Genomic DNA, 14,912 nt, shown 5'->3' on the forward strand with positions numbered 1-14,912 from the left:
AGGGGGAGGGACCCAGGCGTCGGGGCGGCAGGCCGGGGGAAGGGGAGGGACCCAGGCGTCGGGGCGGCAGGCCAGGCGAGGGGAGGGACCCAGGCGTCGGGGCGGCAGGCTGCGGGAGGGGGAGGGACCCAGGCGTCCGGGCGGCAGGCTGCGGGAGGGGGGTACCTGTATGTGGGTGGTGGTGTTGGTGCTGGGGAGGAGCAGGGGCGTCAGACCCCGCGTGCCCGGGACCGGCTCCCCTTGGACCGAGAAATTCACCTGCAGCTCCACCGGTGCCAGGAAATCCTCCAGGCAGGGCTGGGGAGAGGGGTAAGTGCGGTGAGCTTCCCCACAGCAGTGCCCCCAGCCAGAGACTCCCCCCACCCAGGGTTGCGAGCTTCCTCACAGCAGTGCCTGCCCCCAGCCAGGGACTCCCCCTCCTGGCACTATGAGCTTCCTCACAGCTGTGCTCCCAGCCAGGGACTGCCCCTGCTCAGTGCTGCAAGCTTCCCCACAGCAGTGTCTCCATCTAGGGACTCTCGCGGCCGGCGCTGTGAGCTTCCCACCCAGCAGTGCCCTGGGGGCTGGGAGCGGGGTCCTACCAGGACGTGCAGGGCTTTGGTGCTGCAGGCTGGCCTGGTGCCGACCCGCAGGGTCTCCAAGAGCTGCGAGGTCCCGTCGTGCAGCGCCAGGCGCGGGTTGGATTTCCCAGCATCCACCTGGAGCGTGAAGGAGACGCGGGCGCGAAGCGGGGCTGCGGGAGAGCGAGGGAACGGAGGAAGGGACGAATGAAGGAATGGAGGGGGACCGGGCGAGGGGACGCGCCGGAGGGAGGAGGGGTCTCACCTGGCCCCCCCAGGCTGATCTGGCTGAGGTTGAAGCACAGGGTCAGGGCGACCCCCCTGGCCCCCGCACCCAACCCCCCTGTGCAGCCGGCATCGTCCAGGGGGATCCGGGCCGGATTCAGCGCCAGGGAGCAGGAGACGCCGATCACCGGACGGGACCTGCCGGGAGACAGACGCGCCGACAGTGAGAGCGGGACAGACGGACGCGCCCCCCCGCCCCTGCAGCAGCAGCCCCAATTCCCGCCCCCCTTCCCCAGCACTGCGAGCTTCCCCGCAGCAGTGCCCTCCGCTGGCCTCTCCCCTACCTGAGCAGCACGGCCCGGCCCAGGGCCCCAACAGCCACGTCCGTGAGTCCGTCCCCGCTGAGATCCAGCCGGCCCTGGACGGACTGCCCGAAAAACCGGAGGGCGGGAGAAAGAGACCGGGCGGAGACGCGCTGCGGGGGAGGGGGGAGAGAGAGATGGGACGGTGCCCCTCACTCCCGACCCGCAGCCCCCCGCTAGCCCAGCCCTGCCCCCCAGCCCTGCCAGGCCCCTCACTCCCGACCCACAGCCCCCCGCTAGCCCAGCCCTGCCCCCCAACCCTGCCAGGCCCCTCACTCCCGACCCACAGCCCCCTGCCAGCCCAGCCCTGCCCCCCAGCCCCGCCAATGCCCCTCACTCCCGACCCGCAGCCCCCTGCCAGCCCAGCTCTACCCCCCAGCCCTGCCGGTGCCCCTCACTCCCGACCTGCAGCCCCCTGCCAGCCCAGCCCTGCCCCCCAACCCTGCCAGGCCCCTCACTCCCGACCCACAGCCCCCTGCCAGCCCAGCCCTGCCCCCCAGCCCCGCCAATGCCCCTCACTCCCGACCCGCAGCCCCCTGCCAGCCCAGCTCTACCCCCCAGCCCTGCCGGTGCCCCTCACTCCCGACCCGCAGCCCCCTGCCAGCCCAGCCCTGCCCCCCAACCCTGCCGGGCCCCTCACTCCCGACCCGCAGCCCCCAGGTTTCTCACCTGGCTGTGGGGGTCTCTCAGGGCCAGTCTCCCCGGCTCCCCCAGGAAGATGTAAAGGGCCCCCTGGCCCTCATCCTCCATGGGGGCCCCGATGGCCACGTCTCTCACGCCGTCCCCGTTCACGTCCCCCAGGGGCCCCAGCGCCGCCCCGAACCGGCCCAGCCCGTCCCCCGGGGACCCCCACAGCCTCTGGGTGCATCTCAGGGAGCCCTAGGGCAGAGAGAGACCAGATCAGAGCCCAGCCCTGTCTCCCCCCAGCCCGGTCCCCCCGCCCCACCCCCAGCCCTGCCCTGCCCTCCGCCCATCCCCCTCCCTTTCCTTCCCCTCCCCCCCAAGCCCCAACCCCATCTCCCCCCAGCCTGGTCCCCCCTGCCCCACCCCCAGCCCCCCATCTCCCCCAGCCCCACCCCCACCCCCTCTACCCATCCCCCTCCCAATCCCTCCCCTCCCCCCCAAGCGCCACCCCCACCTTCCCCCAGCCTGGTCCCCCCTGCCCCACCCCCCAGCCCCCCATCTCCCCCCCGCGCTCACCCCGTCCCGCAGGGCGCAGACCTGGACCAGGCCGCCCCAGCTGCGGTTCTGGTGGCCGGGGGCCCCGATCAGAACCAGGTCTGTCTCGCCGTCCCCGTCCAGGTCCAGGGTGCAGAGCTCGGCCCCGAAGGAGGAGCCCACCTGGGGCGGGGGAGAGAGACAGACGGACGGACGGATGCAGGGTGTGGAGGGGCTGGACAGACGGACGGATGAGGGGCTGGGGGCACAGCCGGAGGGAGGAATGGGGCGGGAGGCACTGGGGGCCTGGACAGACGGGTGGGGGAAGGGTTATGGATGGACAGACGGACAGGGGTGTGAGGTGAGGGACGGACAGGGGAGCGGGGGGCAGATGGATGGGTGTCGGGGTGGAGGAGAGACAGACGGACGGGGGGGCACGATTCTCACCTGCTCCCCCAGGACACTGTCTCCGACCCGCCCCCCGCTGCGCTGGAAGACTCCCACACGCCCGACGTGCCCAAACCGGGGGGCTCCAGCCACGTAGAGGACACGGCCCCCCTGGCGGGCCAGGGCCACGGCATAGCCTGCGGGGGGGGGGGGAGAGTTAGCATGGGGGGGCTGGGGGAAGGGGGTAAGTGAGGGAGGGGTGTAGAGGGATGGGGGGGGTCACTCACCCAGGTACGAGTCCTTGGCCTCCTGCCCCAGTGAGGACTCATTGATGAAGTTGGCGAGGAGGGGGGCTCCCGACCACTCCTCCAGCCCCCCCGCCCAGTCGTAGGCCCCCACCGCCCCCACCACAACAGCCTCCTAGGGGGCGGAAGAAGAGAGACAGAGAGAGGGCTGTGAGGGACCCAGGCGTCCTAGCCTGTCCCCCACCCCCTCTGCCACGCGGGGCCCTGCCCTCCAACAGCCCGTAACCCACCAGTTCCCCCCCATCAGCCCAGCGCTAACGAACGACCCACAAACATTCATGAGCCCACATGACTATGAATGAGGTGAAGCCTTCCGCATATTAATAAGCTAAAAGAATGATTAATGATGGGAAACAGGATATTACTGAGCCAAATGAATATTAATAAGGGGAAATAGTCAGACGATTAATGAGCCACAATAATGATTCATGACTGGATTGCACCCTCAGCAAGTTCACAGGTGACCCCAAGCTGGGGGGAGAGGTAGATACGCGGGAGGGTGGGGACAGGACCCAGAGGGACCGAGACAAATTGGAGGATTGGGCCAAAAGAAATCGGATGAGGTTCAACAAGGACCAGTTGTCCCGGGGTCCCCGGGCGATGCTCAGGACCTGCTCCCTATGGAGCCGGGCAGGACTCTGGGGGAGTCTCCTCTCGGGGAGCAGCCTGTCTGCAGGACACACAGCTCCCCCGGCTCCACCTTCCTGGGTCTGACCCCGGAGCCTCCAGCCTCCTCTGCCCCTCCGGGCGCTTCCCACAGCCAGTCCCCCCAGGCGGGGTCCTGGGGAAGCCAGAGGGTCCTGCCCCCCAACTCCGCAGTCAGACGGGACTCTCAGCCAGCCAGGAAAACAGAGGTTTATTAGACGACAGGAACATGGTCTAAAACAGAGCTTGCAGGTGCAGAGAACAGGACCCCTCAGCTGGGTCCATTTTGGGGGGCAGTGAGCCAGGCAACCATGTCTGCCCTTCACTCCATGTCCCAGCCAGCCCCAAACTGAAACTCCCTCCAGCCCCTCCTCCCCTGGGCTTTGTTCCTTTCCCGGGCCAGGAGGTCACTGGATTCCTTTGTTCTCCAACCCTTTAGCTCTCACCTTGCAGGGGGGAAGGGCCCAGGCCATCAGTGGCCAGGAAACAGGGTGTCGGCCATTCTCTGTGTCCAGACCCCTGCACACACCTGCCCTCTAGGGCTCTGCAACGATCATACACCCTTATCCCACCACCTAGAGACTTAAGAACTGCCTAGGGGAAACTGAGGCACCCCCACACTATTCAGAGGAAACATTAAGAACAGTCCCACTTCGTCACACAAGTGCAGGGTCCTGCCCTTAGGACGGAAGAACCCAATGCACAGCTACAGACTGGGGACCGAATGGCTCGGCAGCAGTTCTGCGGAAAAGGACCTAGGGGTGACAGTGGACGAGAAGCTGGATATGAGTCAGCAGTGTGCCCTTGTTGCCAAGAAGGCCAATGGCATTTTGGGATGTATAAGTAGGGGCATTGCCAGCAGATCAAGGGACGTGATCGTTCCCCTCTATTCAACATTGGTGAGGCCTCGTCTGGAGTACTGTGTCCAGTTTTGGGCCCCACACTACAAGAAGGATTTGGAAAAATTGGAAAGAGTCCAGCGAAGGGCAACAAAAATGATTAGGGGACTGGAACACATGACTTATGAGGAGAGGCTGAGGGAGCTGGGATTGTTTAGCCTGCAGAAGAGAAGAGTGAGGGGGGATTTGATAGCTGCTTTCAACTACCTGAAAGGGGGTTCCAGAGATGATGGGGCTCGGCTGTTTTCAGTGCTGGCAGATGACAAAACAAGGAGTAATGGTCTCAAGTTGCCGTGGGGGAGGTCTAGGTTGGATATTAGGAAACACTTTTTCACTAGGAGGGCGGTGAAGCCCTGGAATGGGTTCCCTAGGGAGGTGGTGGACTCTCCTTCCTTAGAAGTTTTTAAGGTCGGGCTTGACAAAGCCCTGGCTGGGATGATTTAGTTGGGGATTGGTCCTGCTTTGAGCAGGGGGTTGGACTAGATACCTCCTGAGGTCTCTTCCAACCCTAATCTTCTATGACTCTGTGACTATTCTATATTACCTAATCCTCACCACGCTAACCCCCACCCGGCCCTCTGATGCCTGGGCCATCGCTGCAAACTCATGTGCAAAGACCCAGGATGCGAACGACCTCTGAACCCCCCCCCCCCCCCCGAGGGGCGTGGGGAACGGGGAGAAACGTGGGGTAACGGGAGCAGGACGTCGAGCCATGAGCAAAGCCGGGCACCCGAGGAGACATGGCAGTTCAGAATCAGAAGCTATCACATTGGAGATGACGGGCACTCAGCAGGCGTTTGTCGGAGACCCTTGAGGAAAAGGGAGGTTCGATTCGCAGGGCAAAACCGATTTGCTGTCGGGGGGTTGGCCAGGAGATGCAGATTTCTGGGCGCTGGAGGGGAAGTCGACGGCAGAAGAACATGGGGTGGGAAAAGCTCATGGTTGGACGCGGTGGTTCCCTTGGGTGGATCTCAAGGGCGGGTCGTCCACAAAGAGATGAGCAGGGGATGGTGCAGAATGGGCGACCGGGGTGCAAGCTGCCAGTGATGGAGATGGAGGAGGAGGAGGAGGAGGAAGAAAAGTATATTAATGGCCATGAGCGAACAGGAATGGAGAGCGCCTCTCCACCAGGAAAAGTCTCCCTGAGCTATTGCTCGCAACAGGGAAAGACACTCAGGCATCTGCTCTCCGCCACGGTGAGGACGTTCTCCAGATGGTCAAACGATTGGACGCTCCGTGACAGGGAGCAAAATGAGGTGGCGAACGGGGGGCCCCCCCCAATGCAAGACGAGCCGAGGGGGTGAGGTCGGTACAGACCTGGCCAGCGGACACTGGAGAGACACATGGGCCCTCGCAATGATCACGGATGGAAGAGGACCGAGCGTAAGGCCAAAGACTCGGCACGTGGACTGGACATTGCGGGACCCCCGAGAGACCGATTGGCACGACTGGGCGTACAGCTGTGAGCTTTGGAAGAAAGCTACAGAAGTCACCCACCCCGAAGAGGGAAGTGGGAAGAAACCAGAAGGTGCATATTTAACATTGACCCATAACTAACATGATCAATGAGAAAAGTCGACCATGAATTAGAAAATGATGCACAGTCATGAAAACCAATGAATAACAAATGAGAAGATATTAGCGTCAATGTAACGAGGAAACCGATTTTAGAGACGGGGCTATAGTAATCGCATGAGACACTCGTCAGTAACAATAAGCAAATCTCATTAAACAGCTGTTAATATTAATGAGAACGATAACATCATCGAGAGCAATATACGGCCGCTGACCCCGGCAGTTTGCTAAATCCGTGCTCCCCCTGACATAGCTTTTCAGACATGTGACTGTCGTCTCACGGAGCGTCGTTGTCTCATGGACATGAATATTAATAACCAATAACCATAAATATGAATATTAATGCAAAAAGGATCATGTCAATGAGGAAACATGAACATGAATGAAAACCTGCCTCAGTGAGACAAAGTATTTAGCAAACTTCATATCAATGGGAAAGCCAGCTAGATAAATGGGTATATATTAATATGAGAATATTATTAAAAGCAGTGAGGAGATAGATAGATGAGGGGGTGTATGGGGCTAGATAGATAGATGAGGGGGTGTATGGGGTAGATAGATAGATAGATAGATAGATGAGAGGGGTGTATGGGGATAGATAGATAAATAGATAGATAGGGTGTATGGGGATAGATAGGATAATGTTACTGTTATCCTTATTAATATTCAAAGTTCTTATTCATAATAATTCCCCTGGATATTAGGAAGTCTCTTGGCAGTAATATACCACTTTATATTAATGTTTCTCCTCCTTACTATCAAGGTATTAACACCCCTGAGAGGCTGTTCCTGTGAACGAGAGGTCGGCGCACCGCAGGCTAGCGAGGACTGTATCCACGAGCAAACCAGGAAACTCTTGCTAGGCAGGAGAAACCCCAGCCTACCCGTGGGAACCCTCACCCTGGCGTCGGGACACGAATCTCCCCATCCCTGCGTTCCCCTTCCCAGTGAGCGAGGACGGTCAATGACGGTATGAAATGTTGCCATCAGTTAGGACAATTATCACATGGATGGTGCTTTATTAAAGTACATTCTGACTTAGGAATCATTATAGCCAATTAATATGGTTAGAAATAGGAAGGTTGGCAGAGGAATGATTAATGGTAGAAAGAAAAGGAGGACTTGTGGCACCTTAGAGGGGCTGTTACTCTGAAACCTGTGATTAATGGTAACGAGCCCAGCAATAATTGGCGTGTTCATAGCAGGGTGGCTGGCTCCACTTTGTGGTGGGACCGTGTATTACACCTGGTCCGACTACAGCCCTGGGGGGCTCTCTGCCCCTGCCCCCCCAGCTGGAGCTCGAGCCCATGGACCGGGCTGGCCCCCCCCAGGGTGCACGGGAGGGGGGGAGGGTTTCTACCCACCGGGGTGAGCAGGGCGCTGAATCCACCTTGCGACAGCTCCAGATGGAACGAGCTGGCGTTGGAAACCTGGGCCGTCCCTGGGGGGAGGAAAAAAGGCGGTGAGACCCGGGCGGGGAATGGGACCCAAGCGTCCGGGTAGGGGTGCTCTCCACCCCAGCACTCCCAGAGGCCAGGGTGGGGAACAGGACCCAGGCATCCGGGTAGGGGTGCTTCCCAACCCAGCACTCCCAGACAGCGGGACGTGGAATGGGACCCAGGCGTCCGGGTAGTGGTGCTCCCCACCCCAGCACTCCCAGACACTGGGACAGGGAAAGGGACCCAGGCGTCCGGGCTGGAGGAGGATCTGTGGGCCCCGCACCTTCGATAGCGAAGATCTTCTCGCGAAGCTGCTCCTGGATGGTGCTGAGGGCGGAGAAGCTCCCGACCTGGAAGACGTTCTCAGCCCGCGAGGCGATGGTGTGCAGCTCCTGGCGTGCCTCAGCCTTGGAGAACGCCTCGCCTACCTGGAACCGGGGGGCAGGGAGGAGAGAGACCTCCAGGAATGGGCTCCAGACCCCCTGGAAACCCACAGGCCCTTCACACGAACACGGAACCCCCCATGGTCCTCCAGAACCCCCCACCATGCTCTAGAACCAACTAGAACCCCCGGGGATGCCTCACAGACATGCAGACAGCCCCTAGCATTCTCCAGAGCTCCCCACCATACTCCAGAACCAACTGGAACCTCCTAGGACCCACAGAACCCCACAGACCCATCACCAACACCCAGAACCTCCCACAAATCCCCAGAACCCCTCAGATACCAACAAACCCTTCCAGATCCATCTACACCGCCTCCCTGAACCTCCCCATCCATCAGAACCCTCCAGAACCCTTCCAGCCCCCCACCCCCACCCCAAGCCCTGCCTCGGCCTATCCAAACCCCAATCCAGAATCCCATACATCCCTCCCGGGTCTCTTTGGGAATCTCCCGAGCTCCTCATTTCTGGTCCAGAACCTTTAAGGAACCCCTAGATCCTGCAGGAACCCAAAAATTTTTGAGGAACCGCTCGCAACCTAAAAACACTGACTCATTCTCCAGGACATCTTAGCACCCTCCAGAACCTTTAGGGAACCTGCAGCGCCACTTAGCACATGCCAGATCCTTCTGGAACCCAAAACCGTCAAAGAGCCTCCAGAACCTTTGGGAATCCAGAACTTTCAAAATATCCACAGACAACAGGCACATTAAGTGCCCTCCAGAACATCAGAGGACCCAAACCCTTCAGCGAATTCCCATAGCTCATTAGCATCCTCCAGAACCTCTCAAGAACCTCCCAGAACCAATCAGAGACCTCCAGAACCTCTCGGGAACCAATCAGAACCTCACAGAACCTCTAGAACCTCTCAGGAAACTCCAGAACCTCTCGGGAACCAATCAGAACCGCACAGAACCTCTAGAACTTCCCAAAAACCATCCAGAACCTCCTAGGAACCTCCTGAAAACCATCCAGAACCTCTCAGGAGCCCCCCAGAACCTCTCAGGAACCTCCTAAAAACCATCCAGAACCTCCCAGGAACCTCTGAAACCTCTCATGAACCTCCAGAACCTCTCAGTAACTGATCAGAACCTCCATAAACCTCGCAGAACCTCTTGGGAACCAATCAGAACCTCACTGAACCTCTCAGGAACCTCCTAAAAACCATCCAGCACCTCTCGGGAGCCTCCGAGAACCTCCCAGGAACCTCCAGACCCGCTTGGGAACCTCCTAAAATCCTCCCAGAACCTCTCAGACCCGAGAACCTTTAAAGAACCTCTCGGTTCCCCAAACCGTTAAGGACCCTCCAGAACCGCTTAAAACCCCGAAACCTTTAAGGTCTCCCCAGGAGCGCTGGGCACCCCGAACCTTCCAGGAGCCCCCAGAACCCAGAAGGCTGGAGGAACCCCGGGAGTTTTTCGAAGCCCCGCGCACGGCGGGGACTCTCCAGCCCCCTGGCCGGCTCCCCTGTCCCCGCCCTACCCCGATGGCGTAGCGGACCAGCCCCTTGCTGTCGGCCGCCCGGATGGCCTTGGGGAAGAGGGCGCCGTCGTCGGTGGACTCCCCGTCGGTCAGGACGACCAGCAGCTTCTTGGCGTGGGGCCGGGCGCCGTTCTCGGGGGCGAAGGTCTGGCCTCTGCGGGGAGAGCGGGCAGGGTCAGCGTCGGGGGGGGGGGGAAGCCCAGCTGCGCCCCTCCCGCCCCTGGTGGGGTACTCACACCACGAAGAGGATGGCCGAGGGGGTGCGGGTGTTGCCCTTCAGATGGGAGAAGGCCTCCAGGTCCTGCTCCACGGCCATCGGGCCCTTGGCGGCGTAGTCGGCAAAGGTGAAAACATGGTGGATCTCGGAGGAGAACTGGACCACGGCGATCTGGGGGGGGGGGCAGGGGGGGCAGCAAGGGGGGAGATTATTTAAAAGAGCCGATTGTCCCCGGCTGCCCGGCCCCTAACATGTCCACAGACGGACGGACACACGGCAGGGCTCGGCCCCTCCAGCGGGGGGTGCCGGGCCGGCCGGCCGGACGCGGGCGGGCCCCCACCTGGATGCGGGGCCCCGCCAGGGCCCGCAGCAGCTCCCGGATGAATTGTTTCATGAGCCTGAAGTCGTCGGGCTGGATGCTCTGCGAGTCGTCATATAAAATAGCCACGTCCACCCCCGAAATGCACTCTGGGGGGGGTGGGGAGGGAAGAGAGATCAGCCCCCCCCAGACCAGCATCACCCTCCCACAGACCCGCCCCGCCGGCCAGCATCAACCCCCCCCCACAACAGATCAGCCCCCCCCACCCTCCCCAGTTCCCCAACTCAGCCCCCCGACCGCAATGGCTGGAGCCACCCCCCACCCCAGCTCAGCCCCGGCAATAGATCCGCCCCTCCAACTCACCCAGCTCAGCCCCCCACCCCCACCAGCTGCCCCCCCCCAGCCCCGCCCCCCACCTTGGCCGGCCGGGTGCAGGGCCCGGGGGGGGCGCTCCCAGCCCCCCCACACGTAGCAGAGCCCCTGCAGATACACGTTCTCCTCGCAGCGCTGCTGGAGCCGGGGGCCGCAGGCCTGGGGGAGGGAAAGGGGGGTCACCGGGGGGGGACCCCACTCCTGCACCCTTCCCCCCACACCCCTACAACACCCCATCTCCTGAACCCACCTGCACCCCTCCCCACCTCCCTTGGCCCCTCCCTCCACAGCCCCACCCACATCTCTCTTTGCCCCTCATGGTGGATCCACCACCCCCAGTTGCCTGCCTCTTCTCTTCCACCCCACAGCCCCTCCCCTCCTTAACCCTGCCCCCACCCCCAGGACCGCCCTGCCCTATATCGGGGTCCCGGGGTGACTCACAACGATCTGGGACCTGGAGATCTCGTCGGAGGCGAGCGCCAGCCCCAGGGAGACCGGGGGGATGTCTGGGGGGGACAGAGAGAGCATGAGAGAGAGATTCCCCCCCCAGGCACCCCCAATATCCCACATAACCCCCTGTCCCTCCCCCACCACTCATGAGATATATTGGGGGGCAGTGACCCCACCATGCGCCCGTCACTTACCGGGGAGGGGGATGGGCTCACAGGCCCCCCCATGATAGGAGCAGCGATACAGGGCCCCCGTCCCATTCCCTGCCAGGGGGGCGCTCACCACCAGCCTGGGGAGAGATGGGTACAGACAGGATAGGGGGGTACTTTGATCCCACTCCCCTCCAAGAGCCGGGGAGAGAACCCAGGAGTCCTGGCTCCCAGCCCCCCCACCCCTCCCCTAACCCACTAGCCCCCACTCCCCTCCAAGAGCCGGGGAGAGAACCCAGGAGTCCTGGCTCCCAGCCCCCCCCCCCGCTCTAACCACTAGACCCCACTCCCCTCCCAGAGCTGGGGAGAGAACCCAGGAGTCCTGGCTCCCAGCCCCCCCCCCCCGGTCTAACCACTAGACCCCACTCCCCTCCCAGAGCCGGGGGCTCTCACCAGGAGCTGCCGTTCGAACGCATCTGGACGACCCGGTAGCCGAACTGTGCATCAGCATCGCCCTCGAAGACGGTGGGGTTCTGGGTCTCGATGCTGAAGGCCTGGGAGGGGGCCAGCCCTGGGGGGGCAGAATGGCAGGGCACTGCTGGGGGAAGCTCGCAGCGCTAGGGCACTGCAGGGGGTGGAGGGGGGGGGGGAGACCAGACAGGCAGGCAGCTGACGGGGGGTGGACAGGCAGAGGGGAGAGATGTGGGGGGAGGCACAGATGGATGGAGCTGGGGGGGGGGTCCGCTGGCTTCCTACCCCAGAGCTCACAACCCCCCCACCACACCGCCAGGCTGCGGCCCACCCGCCTGACGCCCCGGGCAGAAGAGAAATAAGAAGGGGGGCCCAGCACCCCCGGTGTGGGGGGGGGAAGGGAAATGGGAGCACGTGGAGTCCCTGGGGGCGGGATTTACACAGAAAACCCAAAAAACACCAGGAAAAAAGCCCTCGAGGGTCACAGTGAGAAGCGGGAACAAAAACAGGAAACAGGGACCAGGGGTGAGAGCAATCGCTCAGGGGCCTGCCCCCCCCCCAGCTCTGTCGGTGCCCCCTACTCCCGACCCGCAGCCCCATGCCAGCCCAGCCCTGGGCCCCCCAGCTCTGCCGGTGCCCCCCACTCCCGACCCGCAGCCCCCTGCCCCCCCAGCTCTGCCGGTGCCCCCTACTCCCGACCCGCATCCCCCTACCCCCCCAGCCCTGCCGGTGCCCCCTACTCCCGACCCGCAGCCCCCTACCCCCCCAGCCCTGCCGGTGCCCCCTACTCCCGACCCGCAGCCCCATGCCAGCCCAGCCCTGGGCCCCCCCAGCTCTGCCGGTGCCCCTCACTCCCGACCCACAGCCCCTGCCCCCCCAGCCCTGCCCCCACCCAGCTCTGCCGGTGCCCCCCACTCCCAACCCGCAGCCCCATGCCAGCCCAGCCCTGGGCCCCCCCAGCTCTGCCGGTGCCCCTCACTCCCGACCCGCAGCCCCCTGCCCCGAGCACCTCGCAGGAGGTTTAGCGTGAGCAGAGCCAGGAGCAGCGGTCGCAGTTTGGGGTCCGGCGCCATCACTTCTCTCGGCCCCGTGTCCGGGGTGGGTCATGTCTTGTAGACTCATTTCCTTCCCCCGCCGCATCACCGCCCCTCACCGGCACGGGGCCATGGCTCACTGGGGTAGCCCAGGGGACAGGCCGAGCTGTCAGTGCAGATGCTGCCTGCAGGGGGCGCAGCGGGGCCGCCGTGGGGCAGGGAGCAGGGCGGGGGCTCAAGGGTGGCGCTGCGGGGCAGGGCGTGCCATGGGGCAAGGCAGGGGGTTCAGCAGGGGGTGCTGTGGGGCAGGGCGTGCCATGGGGCAGGGCAGAGGGTTCAGCAGGGGGTGCTGTGGGGCAGGGCGTGCCATGGGGCAGGGCAGGGGGTTCAGCAGGGGGCGCTGTGGGCCGGGGGGGGGGCCCTGGTGTCACTATGGGGCTGGCGTGTCGATTCTTTATCTCCCGGCTGCAGGGGCGGATGTGGTCTGGCCTCAGCTCCCAGCCCTTGGCTGGAGTCACTTCCCCCCAGTCCCACCCGGGCTCCACGGTTAACCCTTCATGTCCCCCCTGCAGCCCCCCCACCTCCTGAGCCCTTCCCCTCTCTCTGAGTCACCCCCCCCCACACACTCATAGGGCACTGTTGGGAGGAAGTTCGCAACTCCACAACATTCTGCTGGAGTGGGTTAGAGTGAGGGGGGGTGTGGGTGGGAGCCAGGACTCCTGGGTTTTCTCCCCAGCTCTGGGCGGGGAGTGAGGTCTAGTGGTTAGAACAGGGGGTGGGGGGCTGGGAGCCAGAACATAAGAACTAGGTCAGATCAAGGGTCCCTCTCACCCAGTGTCCTGTCTGCCGACAGTGGCCAGGGCCAGGTGCCCCACAGGGAATGAACAGACCAGAAAATTATCAAGTGATCCATCCCCTGTCGCCCAGAACCAGCTCCTGGCAAACAGAGGCTAGGGACACCCTCCCTGCCCATCCTGGCTAATAGCCATTGGTGGCCCCGTCCTCCATGAATTTATCTAGTTCTTATTGGAACCCTGTTGCAGTCTTGGCCTTCACAATGTCCTCCGGCGAGGAGTTCCACAGGTTGACTGTGCGTTGGGTGAAGAAATACTTCCTTGTGTTTGTTTTAAACCTGCTGCCTATTCATTTCATTGGGTGACCCCCTAGTTCTTGTGTGATGAGAAGAGGAGTCCTGGACTGACAGGGCTCATGCCCCTCGGCTCCATGAAGCCCCTGGGAGAGACCCCCCTTCGGCGTGACAGCCCTCCGTGAAGGTCACTCTCTCACACTGGGGTAAGGCCCTGCCGCCGCCTGGGACCGCACCTCTGAGCTTTCCCTGCCCACCTGGCTCTGCCGTGGCATCCCTCAGCACCGTATACGTCGGTCTCTCCCGCGTCCCGGGGGGCCTCCGGCTGCTCCCTCCCCAGCCGGTCACCCAGTATCATCCCCCCCCAACAGCTCCTCCCCTGTCCTGTCTCCCGTCCCAGGTAAACAGGGCGCTGGGGCCCTCTCTCCTCTGGCCTTTGGTCCCCTCTGGCTGGACCCAGCAGGTCAGGTCACCGGAGTCCTCTCTTCTCAGCCCTTTGTCCTCCCACTGGCCCGAACCGGCTGACCCCCGCACTGGGGGGGCCACTCAGTCACCAGGGTCCCCCACCTCCTGCTCGTTGTCCAGGGTCCCAACTGCCGGTCAAGGTCACACCTCCTCCGCTGTAACAACAAACCTCCCACCACCTCGCTACACACCGGGAAACTGAGGCACAGCCCGCACCCAGGCAAGACGCTAAGAACCCCCCCCCCCACCACCTCATCACATCTCTCCCCGCTTCGCAGGGTCAGTCCAGCCAGTGACCTGGGGAAGATCAGGCCCCCCTCTCCGGGACAACGCATCAGCTGTAACATCCGCGCTCCCCTTCACCTGGACACCCCCACGTCATCATCCTGGGGGATCAGACGCCCCCCTCGGGCTCAGCATTGGCCCCTTTCATCCGGTAAAGCCCTGCCCTGCATCTGAGCTGTCCGCTGAATGCCATAAAGGGTGTGTCCAAGTCTGGGTTTACCAGGACCGGCCCCATGGTTAGAGCCTCCTCCAGCGTCCCCCTTGCACGGCTCGGTCCAGACCCCCTTGTCCGGCTCCCCTGCCATGGGAGCTAAAGTGGGGCACGAACCTCCAGTCCCCTTTGAGGCCTGGGCCCGCTTCCTGGTTTGGGGAACGGGCCAGTCTCTGATCCCCTGCACCTTGGCCGGCTCTGGCTTCAGGCAGCCGCTCCCCAGCTTGGGGCCCAGGTCCGACACCTCGGCCAGCCCCACCAGCATGACTCTCAGCTCTCTCCGGGCCCTGGGCCGTTCCCCGGGGACTGTGAACAGGGGAAACCCCCCTTCCCCTACGGGCAGGGCCCAGGCCGGCTGGCGCCCGGCTGCGG

General features: G+C 63.0%; 1 protein-coding gene across 4 annotated transcripts in view; it reads right to left on the bottom strand.

Moving 5' to 3' along the window:
* LOC140912289 (integrin alpha-X-like) overlaps positions 1 to 13,033 on the bottom strand; it is a 31,737-nt gene extending 18,704 nt beyond the window's left edge. For all 4 annotated transcript variants that reach the window (XM_073346479.1, XM_073346480.1, XM_073346481.1 and 1 more), the window contains exons 1-18: positions 12,468 to 13,033; positions 11,441 to 11,558; positions 11,033 to 11,127; positions 10,830 to 10,894; positions 10,433 to 10,547; positions 10,038 to 10,165; positions 9,717 to 9,868; positions 9,481 to 9,634; positions 7,839 to 7,983; positions 7,481 to 7,557; positions 2,980 to 3,112; positions 2,753 to 2,889; positions 2,348 to 2,488; positions 1,817 to 2,026; positions 1,130 to 1,260; positions 826 to 983; positions 582 to 733; positions 166 to 297 (exon numbers count right to left, since the gene is read on the bottom strand). In XM_073346479.1, coding sequence (XP_073202580.1) covers positions 166 to 297; positions 582 to 733; positions 826 to 983; positions 1,130 to 1,260; positions 1,817 to 2,026; positions 2,348 to 2,488; positions 2,753 to 2,889; positions 2,980 to 3,112; positions 7,481 to 7,557; positions 7,839 to 7,983; positions 9,481 to 9,634; positions 9,717 to 9,868; positions 10,038 to 10,165; positions 10,433 to 10,547; positions 10,830 to 10,894; positions 11,033 to 11,127; positions 11,441 to 11,558; positions 12,468 to 12,531 — 2,307 coding nt within the window. In that variant the 5' untranslated portion in view covers positions 12,532 to 13,033. The remainder of the gene's footprint in view (positions 1 to 165; positions 298 to 581; positions 734 to 825; positions 984 to 1,129; positions 1,261 to 1,816; positions 2,027 to 2,347; positions 2,489 to 2,752; positions 2,890 to 2,979; positions 3,113 to 7,480; positions 7,558 to 7,838; positions 7,984 to 9,480; positions 9,635 to 9,716; positions 9,869 to 10,037; positions 10,166 to 10,432; positions 10,548 to 10,829; positions 10,895 to 11,032; positions 11,128 to 11,440; positions 11,559 to 12,467) is intronic.
* Between the last annotated feature and the right edge of the window lie 1,879 nt (positions 13,034 to 14,912).

The sequence above is a fragment of the Lepidochelys kempii genome, chromosome 6 (genome assembly GCF_965140265.1).
Source record: "Lepidochelys kempii isolate rLepKem1 chromosome 6, rLepKem1.hap2, whole genome shotgun sequence".
Lineage (NCBI taxonomy): Eukaryota > Metazoa > Chordata > Testudines > Cheloniidae > Lepidochelys > Lepidochelys kempii.